Source organism: Cervus elaphus, chromosome 18 (assembly GCF_910594005.1).
Source record: "Cervus elaphus chromosome 18, mCerEla1.1, whole genome shotgun sequence".
NCBI lineage: Eukaryota > Metazoa > Chordata > Mammalia > Artiodactyla > Cervidae > Cervus > Cervus elaphus.
Window position 1 is genome coordinate 102,761,249 of NC_057832.1, and position 27,120 is coordinate 102,788,368.

General features: G+C 40.5%; 1 protein-coding gene across 2 annotated transcripts in view; it reads right to left on the reverse strand.

Annotated features, from left to right (window-relative positions):
* CHCHD3 (coiled-coil-helix-coiled-coil-helix domain containing 3) overlaps window positions 1-27,120 on the reverse strand; it is a 281,405-nt gene that overhangs the window by 37,365 nt on the left and 216,920 nt on the right. For both annotated transcript variants that reach the window (XM_043873519.1, XM_043873518.1), the window contains one exon: window positions 22,222-22,292. In XM_043873519.1, coding sequence (XP_043729454.1) covers window positions 22,222-22,292 — 71 coding nt within the window. The remainder of the gene's footprint in view (window positions 1-22,221; window positions 22,293-27,120) is intronic.

Sequence of the window (27,120 nt, forward strand, 5' to 3'; positions counted from 1 at the left end):
AAACGAAGGTGGGGTGAGGAAACAAGAGAAGTAACTTGCTAGAGCCACTCTACTGCACTGTGAAGGATGTCTATCGAGATTATATCCAGGAAACATTCTGCTCATGCAGAAATTTACTATTTCATTATAGCTCTACTGACACTATGGAACTGAAAAATTAAGAGAAGTTCTAAAACATTTTAAAAAAATCAGGAAGGCTAAGAACCACAAACAAGAGAAGATGAGCACATTTTCTTGGTAGTTGCTACAGCAAAATGTGTAGCATGTTAAACACTCTTTTTTTCTTAAACCTACTTCCTAAGCACTACACATCAAGAAGAAAAAGAAGAAGAGGAGGAATTTTATGGCATGAAGTACAAATAGATGCAACATTAATAAGAATAGATCAGTTTCTTGAAGAACGTGGCGAAGAGCATAGCACTTGAAATCTTTTGAAGATCTAGCCTTAATGTACTTTCTGGAGCAACGATCCTATTTTCTTTGCATCATCAAGTTCTGAGAGTATATTTTTCACTTGTCTTGTCATCAGTTAGAAAAGGTGAAGATGTGTATACATTTTGGTTTTCAATTCTCCTATTAAATCAGCTTCTCAGCGCTTCAGTTTCCAAATGCTCCAAAAGAGGTATGGATTGACATTTCTGCCAAAGGACAATTTTTTTGCTCTGTAGTTTTTCCCTGAGTTAATGGAAAAAGTTCTACCACTAATCTTCTCAATTCACCTCTGGGGAATTACAGACTAGCAGCAGAAACTGCAAAGGTTCTGCCAAAATCTAATATTTTTAAATTGCATAAGTCAAGAAGGCTGAAATTTTTCACAAGATGGGCTTCCCCCTCTTTAAAAAAAAACAGAGACAGACAGACAGACAGGCTTGGGAGGCCGGATACAGATTCACAATAATAAACCCTCTGAAGTGAAGTAACCTGGGCCTTGCCAACTGTTAAGCCCACCCTAGTAGATCTCTAGCTATCACCACCAGGTAGGGCTGAGCACCTACTCTGTACCCAGCATTTCATTCTCATAACTTATATGAGGATGTAAGTTATAGTGTATGAACCCTGTAAGGTCTTATATAAACATTTCCTTTATCAGCAAAAAGAAGCCCAAGAGGTTAAGTAGCCCAATGCCACATAGTTAGGAGGACTGGTCATAATTCAAATCCGGTCCATGCCATGGAAATAAAAGTACCAGTTCCTAAGGGTTTATGTACAAATGTGTCTCACTGCAGCCTTAAAAAAAAAAAAAAAAAAAACCTACTGACTGAGACACAATCTTGAGTGACTGTCAGTAGGAGATGGATTCAATAAACCATGGTACCATAATGCCAGGGAATACTATGCAGGTACTGAAAAGCAGGAGTTAGATTTACATGTGTTGACCAGGAGAGATATACCCATAATAAATGTAAGGTAAAATACACAGATGGTATACTCTCATTTTTTGTAAAAGTGAAACATTTATGTTTATTGTTTCTATGGATAGAGGTAAACTTGGAAAGATGAATATCAAACTACAATTTCACACACTACTTTTAAAGGATTAAGAAGGAAGAGGAAAAAATTACATTTGCTTTGTAAAAAAGTAGAGGCTACTTTATTGGCAATTTTAAAAAATCCATTAGCATTTATTAATTTCATGTTTTTCACTTACACTAAGTATCCAGCGAAAGTGCTGCACTCAATATGCCAGCAAATTTGGAAAACTCAGCAGTGGCCACAGGACTGGAAAAGGTCAGTTTTCATTTCAATCTCAATGAAAGGCAATGCCAAAGAATGCCCAAATTACCGCACAATTGCACTCATCTCACACACTAGTAAAGAAATGCTCAAAATTCTCCAAGCCTGGCTTCAGCAATAGATGAACCATGAACTTCCAGATGTTCAAGCTGGTTTTAGGAAAGGCAGAGGAACCAGAGATCAAATTGCCAACATCCGCTGGATCATCGAAAAAGCCGAGAGTTCCAGAAAAACATCTATTTCTGCTTTATTGACTATGCCAAAGCCTTTGACTGTATGGATCACAATAAACTGTGGAAAATTCTGAAAGAGATGGGAATACCAGACCACCTGACCTGTCTCTTGAGAAACCTATATGCAGGTCAGGAAGCAACAGTTAGAACTGGACATGAACAACAGACTGGTTCCAAATAGGAAAAGGTGTACATCAAGGCTGTATATATTGTCACCCTGCTTATTTAACTTATATGCAGATACATCATGAGAAACACTGGGCTGGAAGAAGCACAAGCTGGAATCAAGATTGCTGGGAGAAATAGCAATAACCTCAGATATGCAGATGACACCACCCTTTATGGCAGAAAGTGAAGAGGAACTAAAAAGCCTCTTGATGAAAGTGAAAGAGGAGAGTGAAAAAGTTGGCTTAAAGCTCAACATTCAGAAAACTAAGATCATGGCTTCTGGTCCCATTACTTCATGGCAAATAGATGGGGAAACAATGGAAACAGTGAGAGACTTTATTTTTTGGTCTCCAAAATCACTGCAGATGATGACTGCAACCATGAAATTAAAAGATACTTGTTTCTTGGAAGTAAAGTTATGACCAACCTAGATAGCATATTAAAAAGCAGAGATATTACTTTGCCAACAAAGGTCCGTCTAGTCAAGGCTATGGTTTTTCCAGTGGTCATGTATGGATGTGAGAGTTGGACTGTGAAGAAAGTTGAGTGCCGAAGAATTGATGCTTTTGAACTGTGGTGTTGGAGAAGACTCTTGAGAGTCCCTTGGACTGCAAGAAGATCCAACCAGTCCATCCTAAAGGAGATCAGTCCTGGGTGTTCATTGGAAGGACTGATGCTGAAGCTGAAACTCCAATACTTTGGCCACCTCGTTGGAACTGACTCATTGGAAAAGACCCTGATGCTGGGAGGGATTGGGGGCAGGAGGAGAAGGGGACGACAGAGGATGAGATGGCTGGATGGCATCACTGACTCGATGGACATGAGTTTGAGTAAACTCCGGGAGTTGGTGATGGACAGGGAGGCCTAGCGTGCTGTGATTCATGGGGTTGCAAAGAGTCAGACACAACTGAGCAACTGAACTGAACTGAACTGGAGTATCCAGAGAGGATATCTAAGGCAAAAGTTGATGACAAAATGCAATGGGAAAGAGAAAGAATTCTTAAAAGGTTCATTTAATAATACTAATAGAATCTTCAAGGGGAATAGCAGTCCATGAGCTAATTTTATATACACTGGGTGCACGTAAGCACAGTTACAGACATAAACCAAGACTTGTGGCCCACAGGGACCATAATTGAATAAACCATATACAACTGCCTCACAGTACTCTTTCCAAAAACACGCAGAATTTGGTACCAAACAAATTCTCAGAACACTGAAGACAGAGATCATGGCTAAGAGTATTTAAGTCCATCATCATACCATTTCAGTTAAAAGACGATCTCATATCATAGACTGCATGGACAGGGCTAATATGTAGAACCAGTGTCGTACCTTTTGGTGGCCCTCTATCTCCTAAGGCTCTTTCTCTGCAAAATTGCCCGAAGATTTCTCCAGATAGCATCCTATGAACCAAACCTTTCCTGAACTCTTTCCTCTTCACCTTTCCAATCAAAACTACCTTTTCCTATGTCCCATTCTCTCAAAGCCCTGAACTTTGCTAAGAGACAATTAATATAAGCTGATACGTGCTTATTTTTAATGCATGTTAACATGTATATATAATAGTAATTAATGCAAATAGCAAATCATGATTATTACAACATACACAGGTATGTATGCACCAAATATACTATTTGTATATTTGACGGGCTCCTTCTAGAAAAAGTGACCAATTCAAAAGGCATAATCTTAATGATGAGATATATGGGCACCAGGCATAAGCAATTAAAAAACAAATACTCTCAAGTAGGTAAAACTTTTGGTTCAATTCTCATATCCCAATGACTCCGCCTTTCAAAACACAGCATTTAGGGCTCCGCTGGACGCTCACTGGTAAAGAATCCCCCTGCCAGAGCAGAAGAGATGGGTTCAACCCCTGGTCCGGGAAGATCCCACCTGCCACCTGGGCCTGTGCACCACAATCACTGAAGCCCGAGCGCCCCAGAGCCCATGCTCTACAGTGAGAGACGCCACCACGATGAGCGGGCCCAGCACCGTGACGGGAGAGGAGTCCCCGCTCGCCTCAACGAGAGAAAATCCCTTGCAGCAACGAAGACCCAGCACAGCCATAAATAAATAAATTAAATTATTTTAAAAAACCCCAAACAAACAGCAATTTAAGTCCTTTGAAGTCTGACTCTAGTCTTCCTTTCTGGCCTCCTACTCCATTATACCTCCCCCACATTCAGTCTAACCATTTCTAGAATTTGATTTCCTCTTCATGCAAAGTCATTCTCCCTTTCCTCACCTTGAGATTTTCTCAGGATGAGAAGAGCCAGCCAACACAAAGCCCCCTCCCTGCAGTCCAGCTCCTCCTTCTCATCCCCACCCAATTTTGTCTGTGCGTTTATATAAGCATTTAACGCACTGTAGTGGCTGTCGTACTTTCTGCCTTCTCATGGCTACTGCCAATGTCCTGAGGACAAGGATCACGCCTCTTCATCTCTGTATTTCCAGTTTATAAAAACCACCTGAAAGGTACTAAATACCAACAAATCTTCTTGAACAAACTTTTTTTTACCCAGTGCAGCCAAAGAAATAAAAAATAAAATTTAAAAAAAAAACTATTTAAGTTTTTTTTTTTTTTTTTAAATTTTATTTTTTATTTCTTTGGCTGCACTGGGTCTTACCTGATGTGTGCGGCTTTCTCCAGTTGCAGACAGCGGGGCCTACGAGGCTCTCGTGGTGCTGGCTCCTCTCGCCACAGAGCACAGGTTCTAGAGCGCTCGGGCTTCAGCAGTTGTGGCACGCAGGCTCAGCAGCTGCGGTTCGCGGGCCCTAGGGCACAGGCTTAATAGTTGTGGCACGTGGGCTTAGTTGCCCCATGCCATGTGAGATCTTTCTGCACCAGGGGTCAAACCTGGGTCCCCAGCACTGCAAGGCAGACTGTTAGCTACTGTCCCACCAGGGAAGCCCTAACAAACGGTACAGTTGTTACAGTTATAATGCCAGCATCAGGTTTTGACACTTCTGCAGGAGAACTCATAATTTCAACAAGTAACAGACCTCCGAGGACAGGGACTCAGACATCCATTCTGGATTTCCAGCGCCCACAGAGCGTGGGGCATCAGAGACCCTTGACAGATGGCTGTGTTGTTGACAGTGATGATGAGCTGCCACATTACTACCCTTCAAAACAAATATATGTCACTGAGCAGCTCTTCACTGGGGGAAGAAACCAAACGAATGAAAACAGGGTATCAGAAGCCACTCATTGAAAAGAACTCCCAGGATAGGGGAGTTGATGAAATCGGTCTCCTGGAAAATCTCGTATCTCAAAGACCTCAAAAATACCTCCAAACCCACACCCCACTAACCACACCAAAAACACAAATGAAAAAGCAGTGACAAAACATGTGATCCCTGTTTCTTGTCAACCAACCAGGAGGTCTGAGAGAAGCAGGCTACACCTAGTGATGTCATTCTCTTTACATTAAGGTCTTTTGTATCAGAGAAACTCTATCATGACAAGAAAAGAACCGGTTAATTGTGAGTAGTACCAAATGAGCTGTAGTGGAGGTGCTATGCATATAAATCAGCGAAGCCTGATGCAGAAAACAGCAGCATCTGGGCGGGCAGCTTGTAAAGTAATGAGACTGTGATGACGTGCTGGCGTCCGGCTTTGATCACTTCATCTTGTTCAAGAGCTCTGCTGGGGAAACAGAGGTGAGACGCACTGACCTTCCTCCCGCCACTTTGCAGGAGCACAAAAAGACAGGAACAGATCAAGGACTGATCCCCTTCCCTCTTCCCCTCCTTGCCAACACACCCTTTTCAGAATTGACGGTTTCATAGTGGGGAGCCCAGCATAAAGCAGGCTGAGCAAGCTTCTAGCATATGAAGTGTCATGTCTGCACACGTCAACAGTAATTGGCAATTCATTTTTCACCCTAAAAGCAGAAACAGGTGTATGCTACCTTCAGACTCCTGATCATAAACCACACGGAACGTACCTCACACACAGGCAGCTTTGTGGAAATCTATATCCGTGCCGGGGTGGTGGACTTCAGAGTCTCCACAGATGGGTCTGTCTCACAAATAAATAGGTGTTTGTGTAGTCTCAGAAGCACAAGAGAACAAAATGAAGAGCGGATGGCAGCACGTTAAAAAAAAAAAAAAAAAAAGAACCTCCACCACACAACAGTAGCCCTTAGCCTTTCTTGTGTTAATACTGCAATTGGCAAATAGCTGACATCTTTGTGCTTGTAAGATCCCTACAAAGCGTGTTTAACATACTGAAAGGGGAGGTTTCAGTCCTTGAAAAGGAGTATAAAGCCAGATGTATCACTGCACAGTATTTCTTGCCAGCCTCATCCAGAAATGGGAGCTGAGGTGACTGGAGAAGGGAGCCAAGAGTGAGCACTCCGCTTAACGAGCACATCTATCAATTTTCAAGGGATGCAGTTGATTACCAGCATTTGGACAAACCCACTCACACAAGGAGTGGGGCAATTTATGTGCTGGCCGGTGCCTGCGAAAGCACATTACATAGCTCAAGGCAGCCATGTGAGCAAGTGGGGGATGCTTGGCGACACTTTCACGTGGGAACGTGTGTGCTTTCATTTCAAAATGTATGAAGGGCCAAGATGCAAGCTTTTACAAGTTTTCAAGCATTGTGCCAGGGCTCACTCAATACATAGTATGAACAAATTGCTGCCTAAGATTATAATATTAAAAAGTACCAGAGTTACTATATAAATGTTTCATGTACAGATCCTGCCATTAAAAATCCTTTTTATATAATATAGCATATATATCACATATGTATAATAGGCAAACGTAATTTAATAAAATATGTGGAATTTTTAAAAAATCAGTACAAATGAGTTTATCCACAAAACAGAAGTAGAGCTACAGATAGAGAAAAAAAACTTATGGTTAATAGGGGGTAAGATGGCGGGGGGGGAGGATGGATAAATGTGAAGATTGGGGATGATATATACACATCACTATATAAAAAATAAATAACTAATTAAGGCACTCAATATGTCAGCAAATTTGGAAAACTCAGCAGTGGCCACAGGACTGGAAAAGGTCAGTTTTCATTCCAAACCCAACGAAAGGCAATGCCAAAGAATGCTCAAACTACCACACAATTGCACTCATCTCACACGCTACTAAAGTAATGCTCAAAATTCTCCAACCAGGCTTTAGCAATACATGAACCACAAACTTCCAGATGTTCAAGCTGGTTTTAGAAAAGGCAGAGGAACCAGAGATCAAATTGCCAACATCCGCTGGATCATCAAAAAAGCCAAGAGAGTTCCAGAAAAACATCTATTTCTGCTTTACTGACTATGCCAAAGCCTTTGACTGTGTGGATCACAATAAACTGTGGAAAATTCTGAAAGAGATGGGAATACCAGACCACCTGACCTGCCTCTTGAGAAACCTATATGCAGGTCAGGAGGCAACAGTTAGAACTGGACATGGAACAACAGACTGGTTCCAAATAGGAAAAGAAGTATGTCAAGGCTGTATATTGTTACCCTGCTTATTTAACTTATATGCAGAGTACATCATGAGAAACACTGGGCTGGAGGAAGCACAAGCTGCAATCAAGATTGTTGGGAGAAATATCAATAACCTCAGATATGCAGATGACACCACCCTTATGGCAGAAAGTGAAGAGGAACTAAAAAGCCTCTTGATGAAAGTGAAAGAGGAGAGTGAAAAAGTTGGCTTAAAGCTCAACATTCAGAAAACTAAGATCATGGCATCTGGTCCCACCACTTCATGGCAAATACATGGGGAAGAGTGGAAACAGTGGCTGACTTTATTTTTTGGGACTCCAAAATCACTGCAGATGGTGATTGCAGCCATGGAATTAAAAGACGCTTACTCCTTGGAAGGAAAGTAATGACCAACCTAGACAGCATCTTAAAAAGCAGAGACATTGCTTTGCCAACAAAGGTCCGTCTAGTCAAGGCTATGGTTTTTCCAGTGGTCATGTATGGATGTGAGAGTTGGACTCTGAAGAAAGCTGAGTCCAGAAGAATTGATGCTTTTGAACTATGGTGTTGGAAAAGACTCTTGAGAGTCCCTTGGACTGCAAGGAGATCCAACCAGTCCATCCTAAAGGAGATCAGTCCTGGGTGTTCATTGGAAGGACTGATGTTGAAGCTGAAACTCCAATACTTTGGCCACCTGATGCGAAGAGCTGACTCATTTGAAAAGACCCTGATGCTGGGAAAGATTGAAGGCAGGAGAAGGGGACGACAGAGGATGAGATGGTTGGATGGCATCACCAACTCAATGGACATGAGTTTGGGTAGACTCCAGGAGTTGGTGGTGGACAGGGAGGTCTGGTGTGCTGCGGTTCATGGGGTTGCGAAGAGTTGGACCCGACTGAGCAACTGAAATGAAACTGAAAAGGACCTACTGTATAACACAGGGAATTCTACTCAATACTCTGTAATGGCCTATATGGGAAAAGAATCTGTTAAAAAAATGGACGCATGTTTATGAATAACTGATTCACTTTGCTGTGAACAGAAACACTGTAAATCTACTATACCCAATAACTTTTTTTAAAGTAAAAGAAAATAATAATAATAAGGGGGGAAACTTATTTTTAAGAAAATAAAGCAAGATTTACTCCTATAGATATAGAGATCAAACATACTGAACGAACAGCCCTGACTTTGAGATAAAGTATTCAAATTCTAGTAAGCAAATATGATTATGGCTAAGATTAGAAATCACAAGTTTTTTAAGACTGTGATTAAACATAGGAAACTTCTTTTACCTAGGACAAATTACTGTTAGAAGTAGCATATTTCCAGTATTTTGGACATTTTTTTCCCTAATTAAAATTAGGAAATTTAGGATATTTTAAGAACAATTAACATAAAAAATGCACTGATCTTAGGTGTTCACATTGCAGCAAAAATTGTAAATACACCTGGGTAACTACTACCCAGAAAACAAACATTCTCAGTATCTCAGGAAGTTCACATGGATCTGTTTTCAGTCAAGTCCCCGTCTATCCCCATCAACTACTTGCTGATTTCTATCAGCATAGACCAATCTTTCCTGTTTTTTGAACTTCACATAAATGGAGTCACATAATGGATGATGCCTTGTGTCCGGCTTCTTTTTGCTTAACATGTTCCTGAGATTCATCTATGTTGCTATATGAATTAACAGTTTGCTTTTTTAAAAAACTGCTGAACAGTATTCTACTGTATACCACAACTTTCTTAATCCAGTCCTTCACTGGTGACCATATGAGTGGTTTCTAATTTTTGACAAGTATGAATAAACCTGATATGAACAGATATACAAATCTTTCTGTAGATGTATATTTTCTTTCTCTCTCATACATGCATGCTCGGTTGTGTCTGACTCTTTGTGACCCCATGGACTGTAGCCCATCAGGTTCCTCTGTCCATGCAATTCTTCAGGCAAGAATACTGGAGTGGGTTGTCATTTCCTCCTCCAGGGGATTTTCCTGACCCAGGAATCAAACCCGAGTCTCCAATGTCTCCTGCACTGGCAGGCAGATTCTTTACCACTGAGAGTATTTTCTTCGCTCTTGGGTAAATACCTGGACCTGGAATTTCTAGGTCATGGAGTAAATGAATGTTTAAATTTATAAGAAACTGTCAAGCTTCTTCCAAAGTGACTTTGCTCTTTTATACCCCCTACCAGCAAAGCAGGAAAACTCTGGTTTCTTTACATCCTTTCAGACACTTAGTACTGTCAATCTTTTTGATTTTTACCATTCCAGTGGTTGTAATTTGCAATTCCGTGATAACTAATGGTGTTATTAGCACTTCTCATGTGCTAATTGGCCATTCTTATATCATCCTTTGAAGAGTCTGTTCAAGTCTTTTGCTTATTTTTAGTATTTTCAAAATGGTATCTTAAGATGAGCAGAACATTTGAATGAATAAAGTCCAAATTTATCAATTTTTGTACTTTGTTTGCTTACATTTTAAGAAAAAAATGCAAAGAGCCAAAAACAGGAATCCTTGATAGACTGACACCAAGAGAGATGATCTGGACATCATACATTCATATAAACAATAGGAAGGCCCGTTCAAGTATGAGTACCCTGAAAGTTCTGGTTTCAGTGTTAATACTGTGGTTTTACCCTAGATACAGTGAGTAGGCAACCCTAGGTTAATTATCTGGTTGAGAGCAGGAAGGGTTGATAGCACTTGGAATAGGTTTCCCAAACCAGGGACTGATGAAACACAAGTAGATACCACCATATGGCTGAGCCTACACAAATTGCCAGAGACCATCCTGACGGCTATTACTTTTATGCATAGATAACTTCTTTGATGTAATTTTTAACCATACTTAAGGCTCTAGATGGTTAAGCTTTGAAAATCTGACACAAGGAAAGAATTGAAAATCTACCTCCTACAAGTCTTCCTGTACGTGGCCGGTCAGTCAGACAGTAATTAACTCTAATTGGCCCCCCTACAAGCTTCTCTGCTTTCTACCTGTAGCGGAGTGGCACTCAAAAAGCAAAATAACTTTTTCTCAGCTTTGAAAACATCAAAGTAAAATTTTTAAAAAATTATTTCCAACCGGATCCTTTAAAAAGTAAGTGAACTCTTGTTGCAATCAGCAAGAAGAAAAAACTTAGTAATCCCAGTTAGAAATACCTTTAGGAAACTATGAGCTGTGTAGTTAATTACTCAAATAAGCAAGGATCAATAATTCTAAAATATCATGGATCTCGGAATATAAAATGTTCTCATTTAAATATTATGATACAAAGAAAGAAACAAGCTATCATTCTGGTAGAATCTTCATTTATCTAACTAATAGTGTGCAATTAATATTTCATATAAGCATGTAGAGTAACACTAGATTCTTAATGGATTGTATTGATTAAAGCAGAAAGTTCAATGCTAATGTTCCTGTAGGGGAAAAACAGAATGATTCGTGATCTCACGCAGAACAAATCATGAATTCAGGAGCTTATGACCACTAACCTAAGGGCTGCAACAAGACTGCTTTTGATAATTTCCATGCAACACATAAGTGGACTGTATTAAAGGAAAAAAGATTCCCGGAGTAACCCAAACAAGCCCCAGTTGCCACTGCTGAGGCCTGGAAGAGAATGCCAGGTCACAGAATGAATGCAGGACGTGGCCAACCTGGTTTCACCGGCTTGTGTCACTGCTTGAGGTTCCTTCACATATACTATTGAAGTGATAAGGGGGTTTCCACCGTGACCCTCTAGACCTTGAGACCTACTGTCCATGTTCATGAAACAGCTGCAGTTTCTGTTCTTTTGTGAAACAGATAATACCATCTTAGGGCTTATACCCTGTCCTGCCTTTGACTCCTATATTCCATCCTCTAGTCCTGTATTCATCCACTTGGCCATCCTGCCCTGTCCCCTTCTGCAGACACTTCTGGGTTGAGTAGAATGCTGTGAGGAATGCTCCAACAGTCTGTCCTGCTTCTCAAGGTGGCTGCACCAGTCTGCATTCCCACCAACAGCATGCATATAGGGGGCGGCGGTATCCCTTTTCTCAGCAATCTCTCCAGAATTTGGTATTTGTGAACATTTTGATGACGGCCATTCTGGCTGGTGTGAGGAAGTGCCTCACGGCAGTGTGGATTTACATTTCTCTGATGGCTGGCCCTGCTGAGCATCTTTTCATGTGCCCGGTAGCCTTCTGGGTGTCTGCTTTGGAGAGGTGTCTGTCTGGGTCTTCTGCCCATCCTGACTGAGTTGAGACTGGAATGAATGAGCTGTCTGTGTGTTTTGGAGATTGAGCCCTTACTGGCTGCATCATTTGCGAGTGTTTTCTCCCAGTCTAAGGGGTGTCTTTCCATTTTGTTTGTGGTTTCCTTTGCTGTGCAGGGCCTTGTGAGTTTGGGTTCCATTTGTCTCTGCTTGCTTCTGCTTCTATTGCCTTGGGACGCTGACCTAGGACGCTGACCTAGGGAAGCGCTGCTAATTTATGCCATGGGCTGTTCTGCCTGCGCTCTCTTCCAGGAGTTTCATGGTGTCCTGTCTTAACAAAAACAACAAACAACCCTGTACTTCTAAATGGGCAATTATAATCAAATGTATGCAAACTAATGCAGGTGGAAACCTAGCTCCCAAGTGGGGCTCGTGTTTCTTGGCATTTAATCTTCTGTTACCTTAGAGAATTAAGCATGTAGCCTAAGGATAGAGCTCCCACTTAAAGGAAGAAGAAGAAAACTAACTAGCTAACTAGACAGATGTGATTAGGAGGGATCCAACCCTAAAGGGGGGGGAAAGGCCTTAATCACCTAGTTTCCGTAGAAATCTAAGCAATTCTACACGCCCATCGTAAGAAATATAGTCAAATATTGGTGTGTTCCAAAGCAGGTCTCACTTTCCTTGGAAGTAGCCTGCTATGCTGGGGAATGTGGGGGAAGAGAATGGTACACATGGCTTCTTGGCTTGAGGTGGCCGGCTCCTCTCCACACATCCTGATGAAGGACAGAAGGGGCTGCCAGACCCACGGCAGGCAGTGTCTTAGATCAAAGTAAAACACTACTTAGGTCCATTTTTTAGATGAGGATCAATAATAACTTTTTTTTTCTTTTTCAACTTTAAAACCTTCTCGGCTTGAATGCCCTAAAGAGAATGGCAGTTAAAATTTATATTTTAGAGATGGAAGACACAAGTCAAAGATGTAATAAATAACCTTTCTGAGGAGTGAGGTGTTCTAGGTAATCAAGACTACATTTCAGCCAAGTGAGTATTTGCTATCAGACAAACTCTAGTGGGAACGTGAAACACTGTGGAAGTTGACAGAGGTAAGCTGATGTTTAAAACGAAAACAACACACAATGCTATACTTCTAACTAGGCAATTACAACCAAGTGTACATACAAGGGGTACAGGTATATTTACTTTTTCTAGAATTTAACCTCTTCAAATGCTAAGTCTCTTACTAAATAATCAAGGCATTCCTTGACTCTAAGGATCGTAGGGAATAAAATGTCACCACTGCAGCTGCTATATTTCCTGCTCACAGCCCTTCAAATTAAAAAAAAAAAGAAAAGAAAAAAAGGAGAGGGGTGAAGGCCCAATACAAATGTGGAATTTAATTAGTTAGTAAAAGCCCCAATCCTTGCCTGAAGCCTTGTTCTTCCTGTAATATTGCATTCTTTTCTTCTTGTGTAAACTTTTCATTATGGAGGAGACATCTTTATAATACAATAACTCTAGTTATATTGTAACTGCTGGTAACATAACTCCTGCCTTGGAAGAGCCAGCATGTTCAAGTAATGTTGTTTTAATACAATTTGTGTTCAGCAGAAACCAAGTTGACTTGGTCATTTAGAATTTGATCAATGTGAATTAGTGTCTTACTGAGATAAACCATTTGATCATTTAGAAATTGATCAATGAGAATCAGAGATAAAACATTTATCATGTACATTTGGTATATCAGAGCCATTCACGCAGCACGAAAGTAGGTTATAAGCAGACATCAATAAGTGTTAGAGACGATGTGCAGCGAAACTGTCAGCTGCAGACACAGATACATGCCTGACAGTATATAATTTTAATCCTTTTGATAAGGCAAGTTTCTCAATGAGGCAGCTGGAATCACTGAAAAATTATAGGAGTTCAACTTTCGAAAAAATGGCAAGAGGCACAGCGATGCTAAACATCTCAAACTTTGGAAATAGGTTTTAATTAAAAGTTTAAGCAGAATGGTAAGCAACATAAATTTACCCGGCAAAACTTTTAGAAGAGCTTTAGAACTATTAATCAGAGTAAACTGTGTACCTGCAGTACAATTAGTTCTATTAATCTAATACTTCCAAACTGAAGTCACATTGACATTCAAGCCCACTGGCTTATGCATCTAACAGAATTATAAATTTGCCAGTCAAAACCTTATTTAATTATTTTACAGCCAATTAAGCAGGATCTTTAAACAGTGTTGCTTAAAACTGTCCATAATCCACACCGTGTAATTACAGAGAACACGAGAAACACCTGCTGATATCACTGGCATGTCATCCTCGGCTTCACTAACTCATTCGTAGTGTAGCTATTAAAATCACATATCCCAAAGAGAAACTAAACAGCATGGTCAGAGTGAAACACTAACAAAACCAAGGACATTTTAAAGTGAAAAGAATTTTACATTGATGCAAACGTTTGACTATATAATACTTAAAAAAGCCATTTTATCTCTAAGAGTTTTTGCAAAGCATTCCGCAGATACTCTACAATCACCTAAACTCCTTCCATGGGGCAACTAATCTTTTAATACATTACAAGGATAACCCAGGCTTCTTCCATGAGCCTAAATTTATAGGTCAGGTTTGAACAACTTCGTTCAAGGATAAAAGTGAAAACCCCTGCTAACGCCTGGCACACACAGGAGCATTACCAGCATTCACATCCGACCGCACAGAATCACACTCCTTTACGAGTACTTCATCTTTCAAAGACACCGAAGACAAGTTGAAAAGATACACCTCTAATGAAATCAGTCCAAAAATATTTTCAATAGATCTATGTCACTTGCCATATACGTTTTTATGGAAGGTAGAACTGGCCAGTCCATTATCTAAAGGAAAACATGGGAATGAAAGATCAGTCATCTCTGAAATGCTTCTGTTTGCCATTACATTGTCTTCCCAAGGTTTACACTGCCGTTACGCTATCTCACATTTCTTTGATATTGCTCTACACATTTGTTTCATGTTTGTTTCGAACAACTTGTGCTGTGCAAAAGCTTTTAAGTTTAATTAGGTCCCATTTGTTTATTTTTGCATTTCCAATATTCTGGGAGGTGGGTCATAGATGATCCTGCTGTGATTTATGTCGGAGAGTGTTTTGCCTGTGTTCTCCTCTAGGAGTTTTATAGTTTCTGTTCTTACATTTAGATCTTTAAGCCATTTTGAGTTTATTTTTGTGTATGGTGTTAGAAAGTGTTCTAGTTTCATTCTTTTAGAAGTGGTTGACCAATTTTCCCAAAACCACTTGTTAAAGAGGTTGTCTTTTCTCCATTGTATATCTTTGCCTCCTTTGTTGAAGATAAGGTGTCCATAGGTTCGTGGATTTATCTCTGGGCTTTCTGTTCTGTTCCATTGATCTATATTTCTGTCTTTGTGCCAGTACCATACTGTCTTGATGACTGTGGCTTTGTAGTATAGTCTGAAGTCAGGCAGGTTGATTCCTCCAGTTCCATTCTTCTTTCTCAAGATTACTTTGGCTATTCGAGGTTTTTTGTATTTCCATACAAATTGTTAAATTATTTGTTCTAGTTCTGTGAAGAATACCGCTGGTAGCTTGATAGGGATTGCACTGAATCTATAGATTGCTTTGGGTAGTATAGTCATTTTGACAATACTGATTCTTCCAATCCATGAACATGGTATATTTCTCCATCTGTTTGTGTCCTCTTTGATTTCTTTCATCAGTGTTTTATAGTTTTCTATATATAGGTCTTTTGTTTCTTTAGGTAGATATACTTCTAAGTATTTTAATCTTTTTGTTGCAATGGTGAATGGTATTGTTTCCTTAATTTTTCTGTCTGTTTTCTCATTGTTAGTGTATAGGAATGCAAGGGATTTCTGTGTGTTAACTATAAGCAAGGTGAAAAGACAGCCCTTGGAATGGGAGACAATAATAGCAAATGAAGAAACAGACAAAGGATTAATCTCAAAAATATACAAGCAACTCCTGCAGCTCAATTCCAGAAAAATAAATGACCCAATCAAAAAATAGGCCAAAGAACTAAACAGACATTTCTCCAAAGAAGACTTACAGATGGCTAACAAACACATGAAAAGATGCTCAACATCACTCATTATCAGAGAAATGCAAATCAAAACCACAATGAGGTACCATTACATGCCAGTCAGGATGGCTGCTATCCAAAAGTCTACAAGCAATAAATGCTGGAGAGGGTGTGGAGAAAAGGGAACCCTCTTACACTGTTGGTGGGAATGCAAACTAGTATAGCCGCTATGGAGAACAGTGTGGAGATTTCTTAAAAAACTGGAAACAGAACTGCCATATGACCCAGCAATCCCACTTCTGGGCATACACACCAAGGAAACCAGATCTGAAAGAGACACGTGCACCCCAATGTTCATCGCAGCACTGTTTATAATAGCCAGGACATGGAAGCAACCTAGATGCCCATCAGCAGACGAATGGATAAGGAAGCTGTGGTACATATACACCATGGAATATTACTCAGCCATTAAAAAGAATTCATTTGAATCAGTTCTAATGAGATGGATGAAACTGGAGCCCATTGTACAGAGTGAAGTAAGCCAGAAAGATAAAGACCAATACAGTATACTAACGCATATATATGGAATTTAGAAAGATGGTAACAATAACCCTATATGCAAAACAGAAAAAGAGACACAGATGGACAGAACAGACTTTTGGACTCTGGGAAAAGGCGAGGGTGGGATGTTTTGAGAGAACAGCATCGAAACATGTATATTATCAAGGGTGAAACAGATCACGAGCCCAGGTTGGATGCATGAGACAAGTGCTCGGGGCTGGTGCACTGGGAAGACCCAGAGGGATGGGGTGGGGAGGGAGGTGGGTGGGGGGATCGGGATGGGGAACACATGTAAATCCATGGCTGATTCATGTCAATGTATGGCAAAAACCACTACAATATTGTAAAGTAATTAGCCTCCAACTAATAAAAATAAATGGGGAAAAAAAAAAAAGAACTTGTGTGTTCATAACACTGTGGTAACGTTTCCTCTCTGTAGGTGTGGTACATCGACAACAAGCCACTGAAGGCAACTGGAATCTGATGCTGACCATAACACAGAGCCTTGCAGCGCCGTCTGCACATTCCTTATTCTGTCTGTACATCCTGAGAGCTCTGACACACCGCGGACTGGGCTGTCCTCTCCTAAGAGCTTTACATGCTGTCTCCTGGCTGGACGGTGAACTTCCCATGGCTACGATCTCTCTCTAACACTCTTTTGGGAGTTTTTTGTTTTTTCTAAAAACAAATACAGAAACCTCCACAAGTTCCTACAGTGTGTTTGTTCTTTTGTTATCTTTTAAAAAATTTTCTGGCCCTGCCCTGTGGCATGTGGGATCTTGGTTCTCAGACTACGGGTGGAGACTGTACTGCCTACAGTGGAAGTGCAGGGTCTTAGCCACTGGACTGCCAGGGACGTCCCTGGGAGGTTTTAACATCATCTCGATTTTGTCTGGAACTAGATACAGAAATTTCTCCAATGGTGCAGAGTTTTACAACACGAGCTGGATATAACAATAAAATAAATGTAAAAATAAGATATAATAAAAAGAAAATCTAATATTTACTGAGCATCTAACTTTGTGCTAGACCTGTCTGTGCTAATAAGCACTATCAATATAACACTTAATATAATATTTTGCTTAATTACCTATAAGGTAGACTACTGAACATAATTTTCAGTAACAGAACTACAACATGGTATTACAGAAAGAAAACTAACCCAGAACTAACACCGTAATTTGCTCTATTTAACAGATAATAACAAAGGGTGATAAAGGTGGTAAGAAGTGCTTATAATGACCATTTCAGTTGAGCTGAAAAGGTGTACCTTTTGAATAAAAGCTAGGTACAGGTGTGTGTGTATATATATATATCAGTGAGTTTACCCAGTGATTTCAGTTTTATAGCTAATTTTAAAGCTTTCTGGGAGGGAAGTTCTTGCATGAAAGTAAACACACATTCTTGATCCCAAATTACTTAATTTCCACTGAAAAAATGATAAATAACTTTTAATAACTTTGTGTTTATTAGCGATGCAATTATCTCATCACAGTAGAACTCACTCTCGATTTTTTGGGAAGCTTTGGGTTATTAAAATTCTGTCTTCCACCTGCTCTCCTTCAATGTGCTACTAAGTTTCATGCCGGTAAGACCCACCTGTCTCCTTCATAGGTATACACTGAGAACACAGCTGAGGGCATGTTTCATAGAAGCACTATGAATGAATGATGTGCTAATAAAACAAACGGGGTAGAGCGGGGAGCAGGATTCCATTGGCTCTAAAGTGTTTTCATGGTTTGCTGCCAAACTATAAAGCGAGGGACTGAAGTGTGAGTTAATATTTAAGCATCCCTAAGATAATTCCATTAGCTGTCCTGCAGGATACACCGGAGTAACTGGTGTTCATCACGTGCGGCCTCAAATGCTCTGAGTGTTCTTTATTCTTTCTCTTTACTGTGATTTTGTATGGAGCCCTCCACCCTCATCAGGCGTGTAACAGTACCCTTGAAATTACATTTTACGAAGCTTTCATCTCCTATAATGAAGATGTACCCAAATGAATCCTTCCATCAGATAAAATTAATGAAACCCTCCTCAAAGTCCTCCAGGGTGTGCTGTCTAGGAGGGTCAGCTGAGTTCATCTCCATCAGGCAATGGAAAGGATACAGTACATTGCCTTGCCAAAGACTGAAAGTGTCATGATTATCTGAGATCCCCAAGTTTCTGAGGAGAAACACAATTTCATTGAGGAACCTCTGTGCCTTCAAAGGCGGTAAACATCTCTTATAGCTGAAGCACTATCATGCCCTTGGCTGCTGCTGCTACTGCTAAGTCACTTCAGTTGTGTCCGACTCTGTGCAACCCCATAGACGGAAGCCCACCAGGCTCCCCTGTCCCTGGGATTCTCCAGGCAAGAGCACTGGAGTGGGTTGCCATTTCCTTCTCCAATGCATGAAAGTGAAAAGTGAAAGTGAAGTCACTCAGTTGTGTCCGACCCTCAATGACCCCATGGACTGCAGCCCACCAGGCTCCTCTGTCCATGGGATTTTCCAGGCAAGAGTACTGGAGTGGGGTGCCATTGCCTTCTCAAATTTCCTTGGCATGAAGCTGCAAATCAAAATACCATATTCTAAGAAGTTCAGCCTAGCAGGAAGTAGCTGAGAAAAATGACATAAAGAAAACCACTTTCTGAAGAACCAGCTCCTGACATTCCTGAATTTTTGTTTGCACTGGACTTGGCCAAACTGCAAGGTCTAAGGGCAGGGTCCCCAAGACTGTCCTCACTTCTGGTATCAACTGCAAGTTCAAGGAGGTTCCCAAACTACCCTAAGCTTTGAAAATTCAATACAAGGACTCACAGAACTCACTAAAGCTATTAAACTCAGAACTATGGCTCATTATGGGAAATGCTACAGAGAATCAGCCACAGGAAGAGAAACACAGGACAAAGTCTGAGAGGGTTTCAATGCAATGTTCTCACTGTCCACAGGAGGCACAACCCTCCTGGTATCAGTGTATGTGACAAATGCAGTGCAGTATCAACTAGAGATGCTCACCCCATCTCGGCGCCCAGAGTTTCACCGGGGTCTCGTCACATAAGCTGGCCTGGCTGTTCATGTGGCTGACTTCAGTCTTTGGCATTGGGCTGATACCACATGGCCCAGGGGACCCATTATGAATAAGAAGACATTTCTTTCACTTGGGAAATTCCAAGGGTTTAGAGGTTACTCCCAGAAGCTGAGTACAAGGGCCACAGTTTGCTTTGGGAAAGGTTAAACTATCTACTACATCGGATGAGAGTAGAAGCTAATCAAGAACAACATCGTCTAAAGATAAAAGAGGATGACGCTGTTGAGGCTCTGCTTAAAACCAAGTCCATCCTACAGATCCACGCCATCGTGGAGAAGGTCAGTCGTCATGACTTACCTCTATGCTCCATGCAGTCTCTCATTGTGCAGTAGGCCAGTACAGGCCAGACTATATGCTTTCCAGGGCCATGACATGGCAGCTGGGTGTGGCTTCAGAAGAGATATTCATCTAAAATCAGACTTGTTTGTGAAATTCAGCTTCCACCAATTTTCTTTCCAACACACTAAGTTCATATTTCTGTTTCTCCTGTATCCCTTCTATCCAAGTGTTTGCTGTGGGCTGAAATGCATCTCCCCCAAAATTTGTATGTTGAAATCCTAATGCCTGGTGCTTCAGAGAGTGAATTGGGACAGAGGATTTTTTAAAGAGGTAAACTGAAATGAAATCATCAGGGTAGACCCTAATCCAATGTGATTTATAAGAGAAGGAGATGAGGACACAGATGGAGAGAGGCAAGACCATGGAAAGATAGTCATGTGTATGCCAAGAAGAAAAGCCTCCGGAGAAACCAACCCTGCTCACACCTTGACCCTGAACTTCCAGCCTCCCCGACTGTGAAAAAATAAACTTCTGTTGTTTAAGCCACTCAGTCTGTGGCAGCCCTAGCAAACCCATACACCAATTAATCACTAATTCACGTCTAATCTCTCAGCGACTTTTACATCCATCTCTTTTCTTTCACTTGCAGAGACTTCTCATCCGGTATTTCTGGCTTTTTATTTTTCTTTTCCAGCCCTCCAATCAAACCCCACATTAACTGTCAGTTTATTACTACTAAAGGAGCACGGAACTCAGGGTACTCACCTGGCCAAACACCTTGCAATGTGTGTGTAACCTGTGTGTGTGTGTGCTCAATCATGTCTGACTCTTTGTAACCCCACAGGCCAGGCTCCCCTGTCCATGAGATTTCTCAATCAAGAATACTGGAGTGCGTTGCCATTTCCTCCTCCGGGGGATCTTCCTGACCCAGGGACTGAACTTGCGTCTCTTGAATCTCCTGCCTTGGCAGGTGGATGCACTATGGCTGCACCACCTGGAAGACTATGACTTCCGGCTAAATGAAGATCAACTTCTTAGTTCAGCAGGTAATGAAAGCCCCTACTAACCTTTCCACTTTACTTTGCACTAGTCTCTCTGCAACAAACCACTGATCTTAACTAGTTTGTCACCCACCAACTCCTGGGCATGGTTTTCCTTTTGAACACCTTTCCTTCCTGACTACTCGATACTCTTCTTCAAGCCTCAACTAAAATGCCATCTTCTTTATGACCAAACAGATCTTCCTGGTCAGAATGGATCTGCTCTGATTTATCTAAAATTTTACTTATCTGTACAGCTTCAATCTTACAAAGAAGACAGACCCGGGGTGCCAAGTCAAAGGTTCTCAAAGTACAGAGACCAAAGGTTTAAAAAACACTGCTGTGGGAAAGATAAGAACCTAACTTTAAGAATACATATGGAGAGTGTCTTTGAAAATCAAATCTATCCAATTCCATATCTAAATTCTGAAGATAGCACATTAACCTTTAAGAGTGAGATTTATGGCTCATTTTTAGAAGGTCTTTCCTGTCTGCTCCTAAAGAGATAATTCACTAAGGAAGACTGGAGGGTTTTGTCTATTTAAATATACCTTAAATCATACATTTTCTAAAAAATCTTTTAAATCAACATTAAAATAACACCAATATCCATTACCACACAAATTACACTACGGCAGAAAGTAATAACATTCTACCTTAGGATTTAATCATTTTATCAAATGCTTATAAACACGCCAAGGAAGGAGGTCAGAGCCTAATACAATCTTTTGACTAAACCTGTCACAACACCTTTCTGTACATCATTAATTTGCACGTGTGTGACTAACAGGGGTTACACAACAGAAGTATTTATACACGCACGAAAATTCCGAATGATGTTTTCTTACCTAATGTGAGTACTGACAGCAAAGGGAAAGTGCAGGGCTATGGGTCAGGGACACTCTGATCCATCAATTACAGAACATTCATTTAATCATCCCAAGGATTAATACAGGGAGCAACTTAACATCGCCTTCATAATCAAGGGCAAGGGAAAGATCTGCAATTTAAATGTTTTCAAGGTACACACGAAGAAATGAAAACAGGTTAAATGGGAGAAAGATACCCAAATGTGGACATGCCCATCATTTTATTGTAAGAAAGTGAATGATCTCTGTGTTTCTACTGTTAAAGGCAACAATTTAACATCCCCTTCATAATCAGGGGTATCCTACTAAAATAATATTCCAAATGAAAACACTACCACCATTGCTTTCAAGTTCCCCAGAGTTCATAAAATGGAGCTGCAACACACTTTCATCAGAAGCCTGTCCCTTGCATTGGAATTCCATGATAGCAATATGGGTCCAAACACACTACCAAGTATTCCAGAGGGCTAACATGTTAAAGAGTGGTAAAGGTGTGTTTTCATCTTGTCAGGAAGGGTAAATAATGATAAGACTATTAAAGACTTACTTGAACTTTGCTTCCACCTCCTCAGCAGCTTTCTGGTATTGCTCGGTGGTAACTTTGTAGAACTCTGAGCTCTGTGGATAAAGATTGATAGCAGAGTTTTCACTATCCAAGAGAACAACATGTGTGCAAGACTTAACAATTTCAAAAACTACATGAAATCTTGTGTCTGCCACTCAAGCAGAAGGAAGAAGATTTCTTGCATGGTGACATGAATACTTAAAATACATGTAAGGTTATCTATTTAATAATAATACCACTGTTGGCATACACATTGTAATCACAGACTGAACATTCATCTAAGTCATCAATATTTGATCCTCCTGAAAAAATACCTAATGTAGTTTTGAAAGACTATTTTGATCTCCCATATTTGGAATCCACCACTGCAAGACCAAAGAGCACTTGAGATCAAATATGAAATTCACACACCATATGTTCCTATCATTCCAGTGTTCCACCTAGGATATTAAAGGATCATTTCTTTTTACACTGTCTATTTGTCCTCAAGATGGATTCTTTACAGAGTACAATTTGTTCTATCATCTCCATATAACCACAAGAACATCAACATTTATAACAAATTAATCAGTAAAAACAAGGGGGCAGATTTAGGTAATTTTTGTTAAAAAATGTTTCCATTATTACATGAATGAACACATAAGCAATATAAATCAAGTTGTAAGGGCCAAGTAATGCCTTTCCTGGGGCAGCAACATTAAAAACGATCCATTCTGACTAGCTACTGTGAAACCTGTCTTACTGCAGGGGGTGGCCTAAATGACCCGATGAGCCTTCAGACTCCATGAAATACCCTGCAAAATGCATTGCAGTACAAAGGAACACAATGCAATGCAGTGGTCCATTGTGTCCCTTCATTCTCTATTCACTCAGGTTTCACATGCATGACTTGGGGTGGTTTATTTTTTAATACATCATTGTTGGTTGGTGAGAAAATGAAAGTGAAATCCTCTTCACACCAGTGACCCCTTTGCATTCAACAATCTGGGTTGCCCAATGACAGTCACATCCAGGTTTGCTGGATGTAGATGAAATCAATAGGTATGTGATTAGACAGCTGGCTCAGGATGGCTGGAGCAATGGACAGGTCACCATTTGAGATGATGAATGGCTTTCTATCAACCCAGAGTCCCTGACGATGCTAACATTTACTATAATCTTATTTGGGCTGCGATTTATCTTTCTTGCACCTGATCAATAAAGATGAACAGAACAGTTGTAGGGATCGATTGTAATTTTTTATCATTTTCAAGCACAAACGTGCATTTCTGACATGAAGACAATATTCTAAGTGTACTGCTTCTGCCTTTTTTAACATTGCAATGTGAGTGATGAACCACCACCAGTCTATATGCTGAGAGGTTTTAATTCTTCTATAGGTCTCGAGCTATCAAAAAGTCATTCGTCTCCTCAGATATTTTAACTTTCAGTTGTGTCACTCCTTCCAATCAGTTCCGCTTACAAGGTTTTTCTTTCCTTTAGAATACACACCAGTCAGGACATGCTCTTTGTAATGTTTGGTTGCAGCTTTTCTCAGAACCCTTCTAACAAAGAGGGCAGTAAAAAGGCAGTTATAATGGGTCGCTAACGGTGATGAGGGACTCCCTGCATTACTACGGTGAACTGTCAAATGGGCGTTATGTTACTGAATCATGTATTAAAATGCCAGCAAAATAAAAATGTCTTCACTAATGTTTTTGCTTAGTTTATGCAATGAAACTGGAATCTCTGGACAGAGCCAGGAAAGATCTGGTTTCTGGTTCTGTTTAGGGTCCCTGAGCAAACAACCTCTGCCGGTTTCCATTCCAGTGCTCCTCACCTGTAAAATATGGGTGATACTAGCATGACTTATCTCTGCCAAAGCTGCTGCAGAAATCAAGTAAGGTGGGCAAGAGAGCTATAAAACCTGCTCAGTGTTTTCACAGATTAAGACGAACATTCAAATAAAAGAATTTTGGAGACAAAGAACTAATTTGGGCAATTCCATTCTGTGTACACATTCAAAATTATCAACATTAAATATTAACTTTCTAACCAGAATGATACACAAAAGCAAGAGTTCTGCCATAATATAAACTAGTAAACTCCCTTATGCTTTGTAATGCCAAAGTGCAGATTAAATTGCTAATTTTGTCCAACTTTCTCCTTCAACGTTAAATACACACAAATGCGCGTGCACACGCACACACACACACACACCCTGTACCTGTGTTGCCTGCAAACCTAGCATATGATTTTTTAAAGTTTTAAGCTGATTTATGCTCCATATTTCAAACTCAGTGACCACTTTCTGACACTGTGTAAATCTAACAAGAAAAGTCCCCAAGAGGCAACACCATACAACAACTAAGAAAATAAACACAAATATGCCCAACATCTGTTTGCAGACCATGTTTAATTCATTAAGTATTTACTTGTTCAGTCAACAAAATTAAATTCTTATTTTTCCAATAAAGTCCATCTTGAAGAATTAGATCCTCAAGAAGCTTTCTACCTGCTACAGGAGAAAAGAAAAAGAATTGTACTGAAAGGTCACAAATGCTAAGCTAAAAGTGATGGACAGTGTTACTGGAGTTCAGAAAAAGTAGAGATCTCTTTTGACCTGAGGAAATACTTCTTAAAATGAATGACCATGCAGAAAACAAAACCCCAAACCAAAAATACTCCCAATATGTCTGCCAGCAGGAGAAAAGACAAATATGTATTGTGTATTCATAAGCTGGAAATCTATACAGTGATGAAAAAGAATGAATCAGACAAAAAGTGGGGCCAAAAAAGCAAGTTGTAGATATGATACAGCACAATGCAATTTATGTCAGTTTGGAAAAGGGCAAAACACTGAAATATGATTGGTAAACAGTAAGCTCTACTGATTAACTGTAAGTGGTGGCAGTTATGTGTGGGTGGTAAAAGAGGATGAGAGGGGCAGAATGTCATAAAACAATGCAATGCGGGGGACTTCACTGCACTGTCATATTTTTAAAAATTGGGGGGGTGGGTACACAGCCAGTTGTTACACTGGTCATAAATATTTTGTAATACACACAAAAATTGTGTTACTCCCCCTCACTCCCCAAAGGAGCTAATCAACAACAAATGACTCAGTAGAGCTAAAACATAAAAATATGTGTGGGGGATACATGCTGAAGAGAGTGGCTGAATGCTAAGCTATTGTAGAGTGTTCATACATTACAAAATAAAAGTTCTTTTTTTCCCAACTCTTTCTTATGTAATCATTTCAGACTTATAGAAGGGGGCAAAAATAGAAGAGGGTTCCTGCATATACTTCACTCAGCTTACCTTCATGTCAACACCTTAGATGATCACAGTACAACTGTGAAAACTGGTAAGTTAACAATGTTACAGCACTAGAGACTTGCGGCATCTGAATTAGACTTTATTTCTCATAGGATCTAGCCCCGGATCCTGGGCTGCATTTAGCTGTCACAGCTTTCTTGTCTCCTCTAATCTGTGACAGTTCCTCAGTCTTGCTTTGCCTTTGATGACCTCAACACTCCCAAAGAACACTGGTCAGATGTTTTGTATAATGGCATGCAATTTGGGCCTGTTGGATGTTTTCTCATGGTTGGACTGACACTCTCCCACATTATAGGGAAGGATACCACAGTAGTGATGTGCCCATCTCCATGCACTGCATCCAGGGTTACGTTACATTAAAGATGTTTTTACTGGTGCTTGATCTTGACTACTTGATTAAGGTAAGAGTTTCTCCATAGGAAAGCTACTATTTTTCCTGTTGTAATCAATATCTTATAGAAGATTGCTTGACATTATGTAAATACTATGTTTCACCTTAAACTTTGCCATCAGTTGTTTTTGTTTTTCACAACCACTGTCTGCAGCAAGGATTTTTGTGGTGTTCTGAAAATGTGTCAATCCTAAAGGAAATCAGTACTGAAAACTCATTGGAAGGACTGATGCTAAAGCTGACGTGCCAATACTTTGGCCACCTGATGCGAATAACTGACTCATTGCAAAAGACCCTGATGCTGGGAAAGATTGAAGGCAGAAGGAGAAGGGGACGACAGAGGATGAGATGGTTGGATGGCATCACTGACTCAATGGACGTTGAGTTTGCATAAGCTCCGGGAGCTGGTGATGGACAGGGAAGCCTGGCATGCTGCAGTCTACGGGGTCGCAAAGAGCCGGACATGACTGAATGACTGAACTGAACTGAATGATGTGTTAATTTTTAAATGACATTATTGCATATTTAGACCTCATTGATATAACGACAATCTTCAATTACTCTTACTCAATAGTGAAAACAGTATCTTCACAGAAAAAGCCTTATCTTCTAAGGGTAGGGAGCTCCAGGAAAGCATAAGATTCCCTACAACCTGGTTATGAAACAAGGGACAGGAGGCAAAGAAGGAACTATGTGGGGGTTGGGGGAGGATCAGACCTGAGTCAGGCAGAGTGTGCTCTCCACCCCTATTCACTGTGAATACCTGAGAGGGCCCAGACTCCTGCCAACACAGGCCAGTCCTTATCATTGTAAAGAGGTGAACATTCACTGCTGGGAGAACGAGCCAAATGGGCTTATACAAGGATTGGGAAAAAGGGAGAAGGGGCCTATGAGTGGTTTCAGATGTCCCTTTCGGGGGATGTCTGAGCTCCAGATGCAGGTTTTCTAATGACAGGAATTGGGACCACCTGTTTCAGAGCCATAGGCGGAGCTTGTGAAACCGCAGACTCCCCTGGTCACACCCTGAATCTCTGGGGACGGGGTGCAGAAGGCTGCAAGCTTAGCAAGCATCTCAAGTGATTCTGAGCACACACCAACTTGGGACACCACTGGGTTTCTAGAACAATGAAAGGAAAATAAAAAACGTACTACTCAGCGTGCCACTCAAAGTG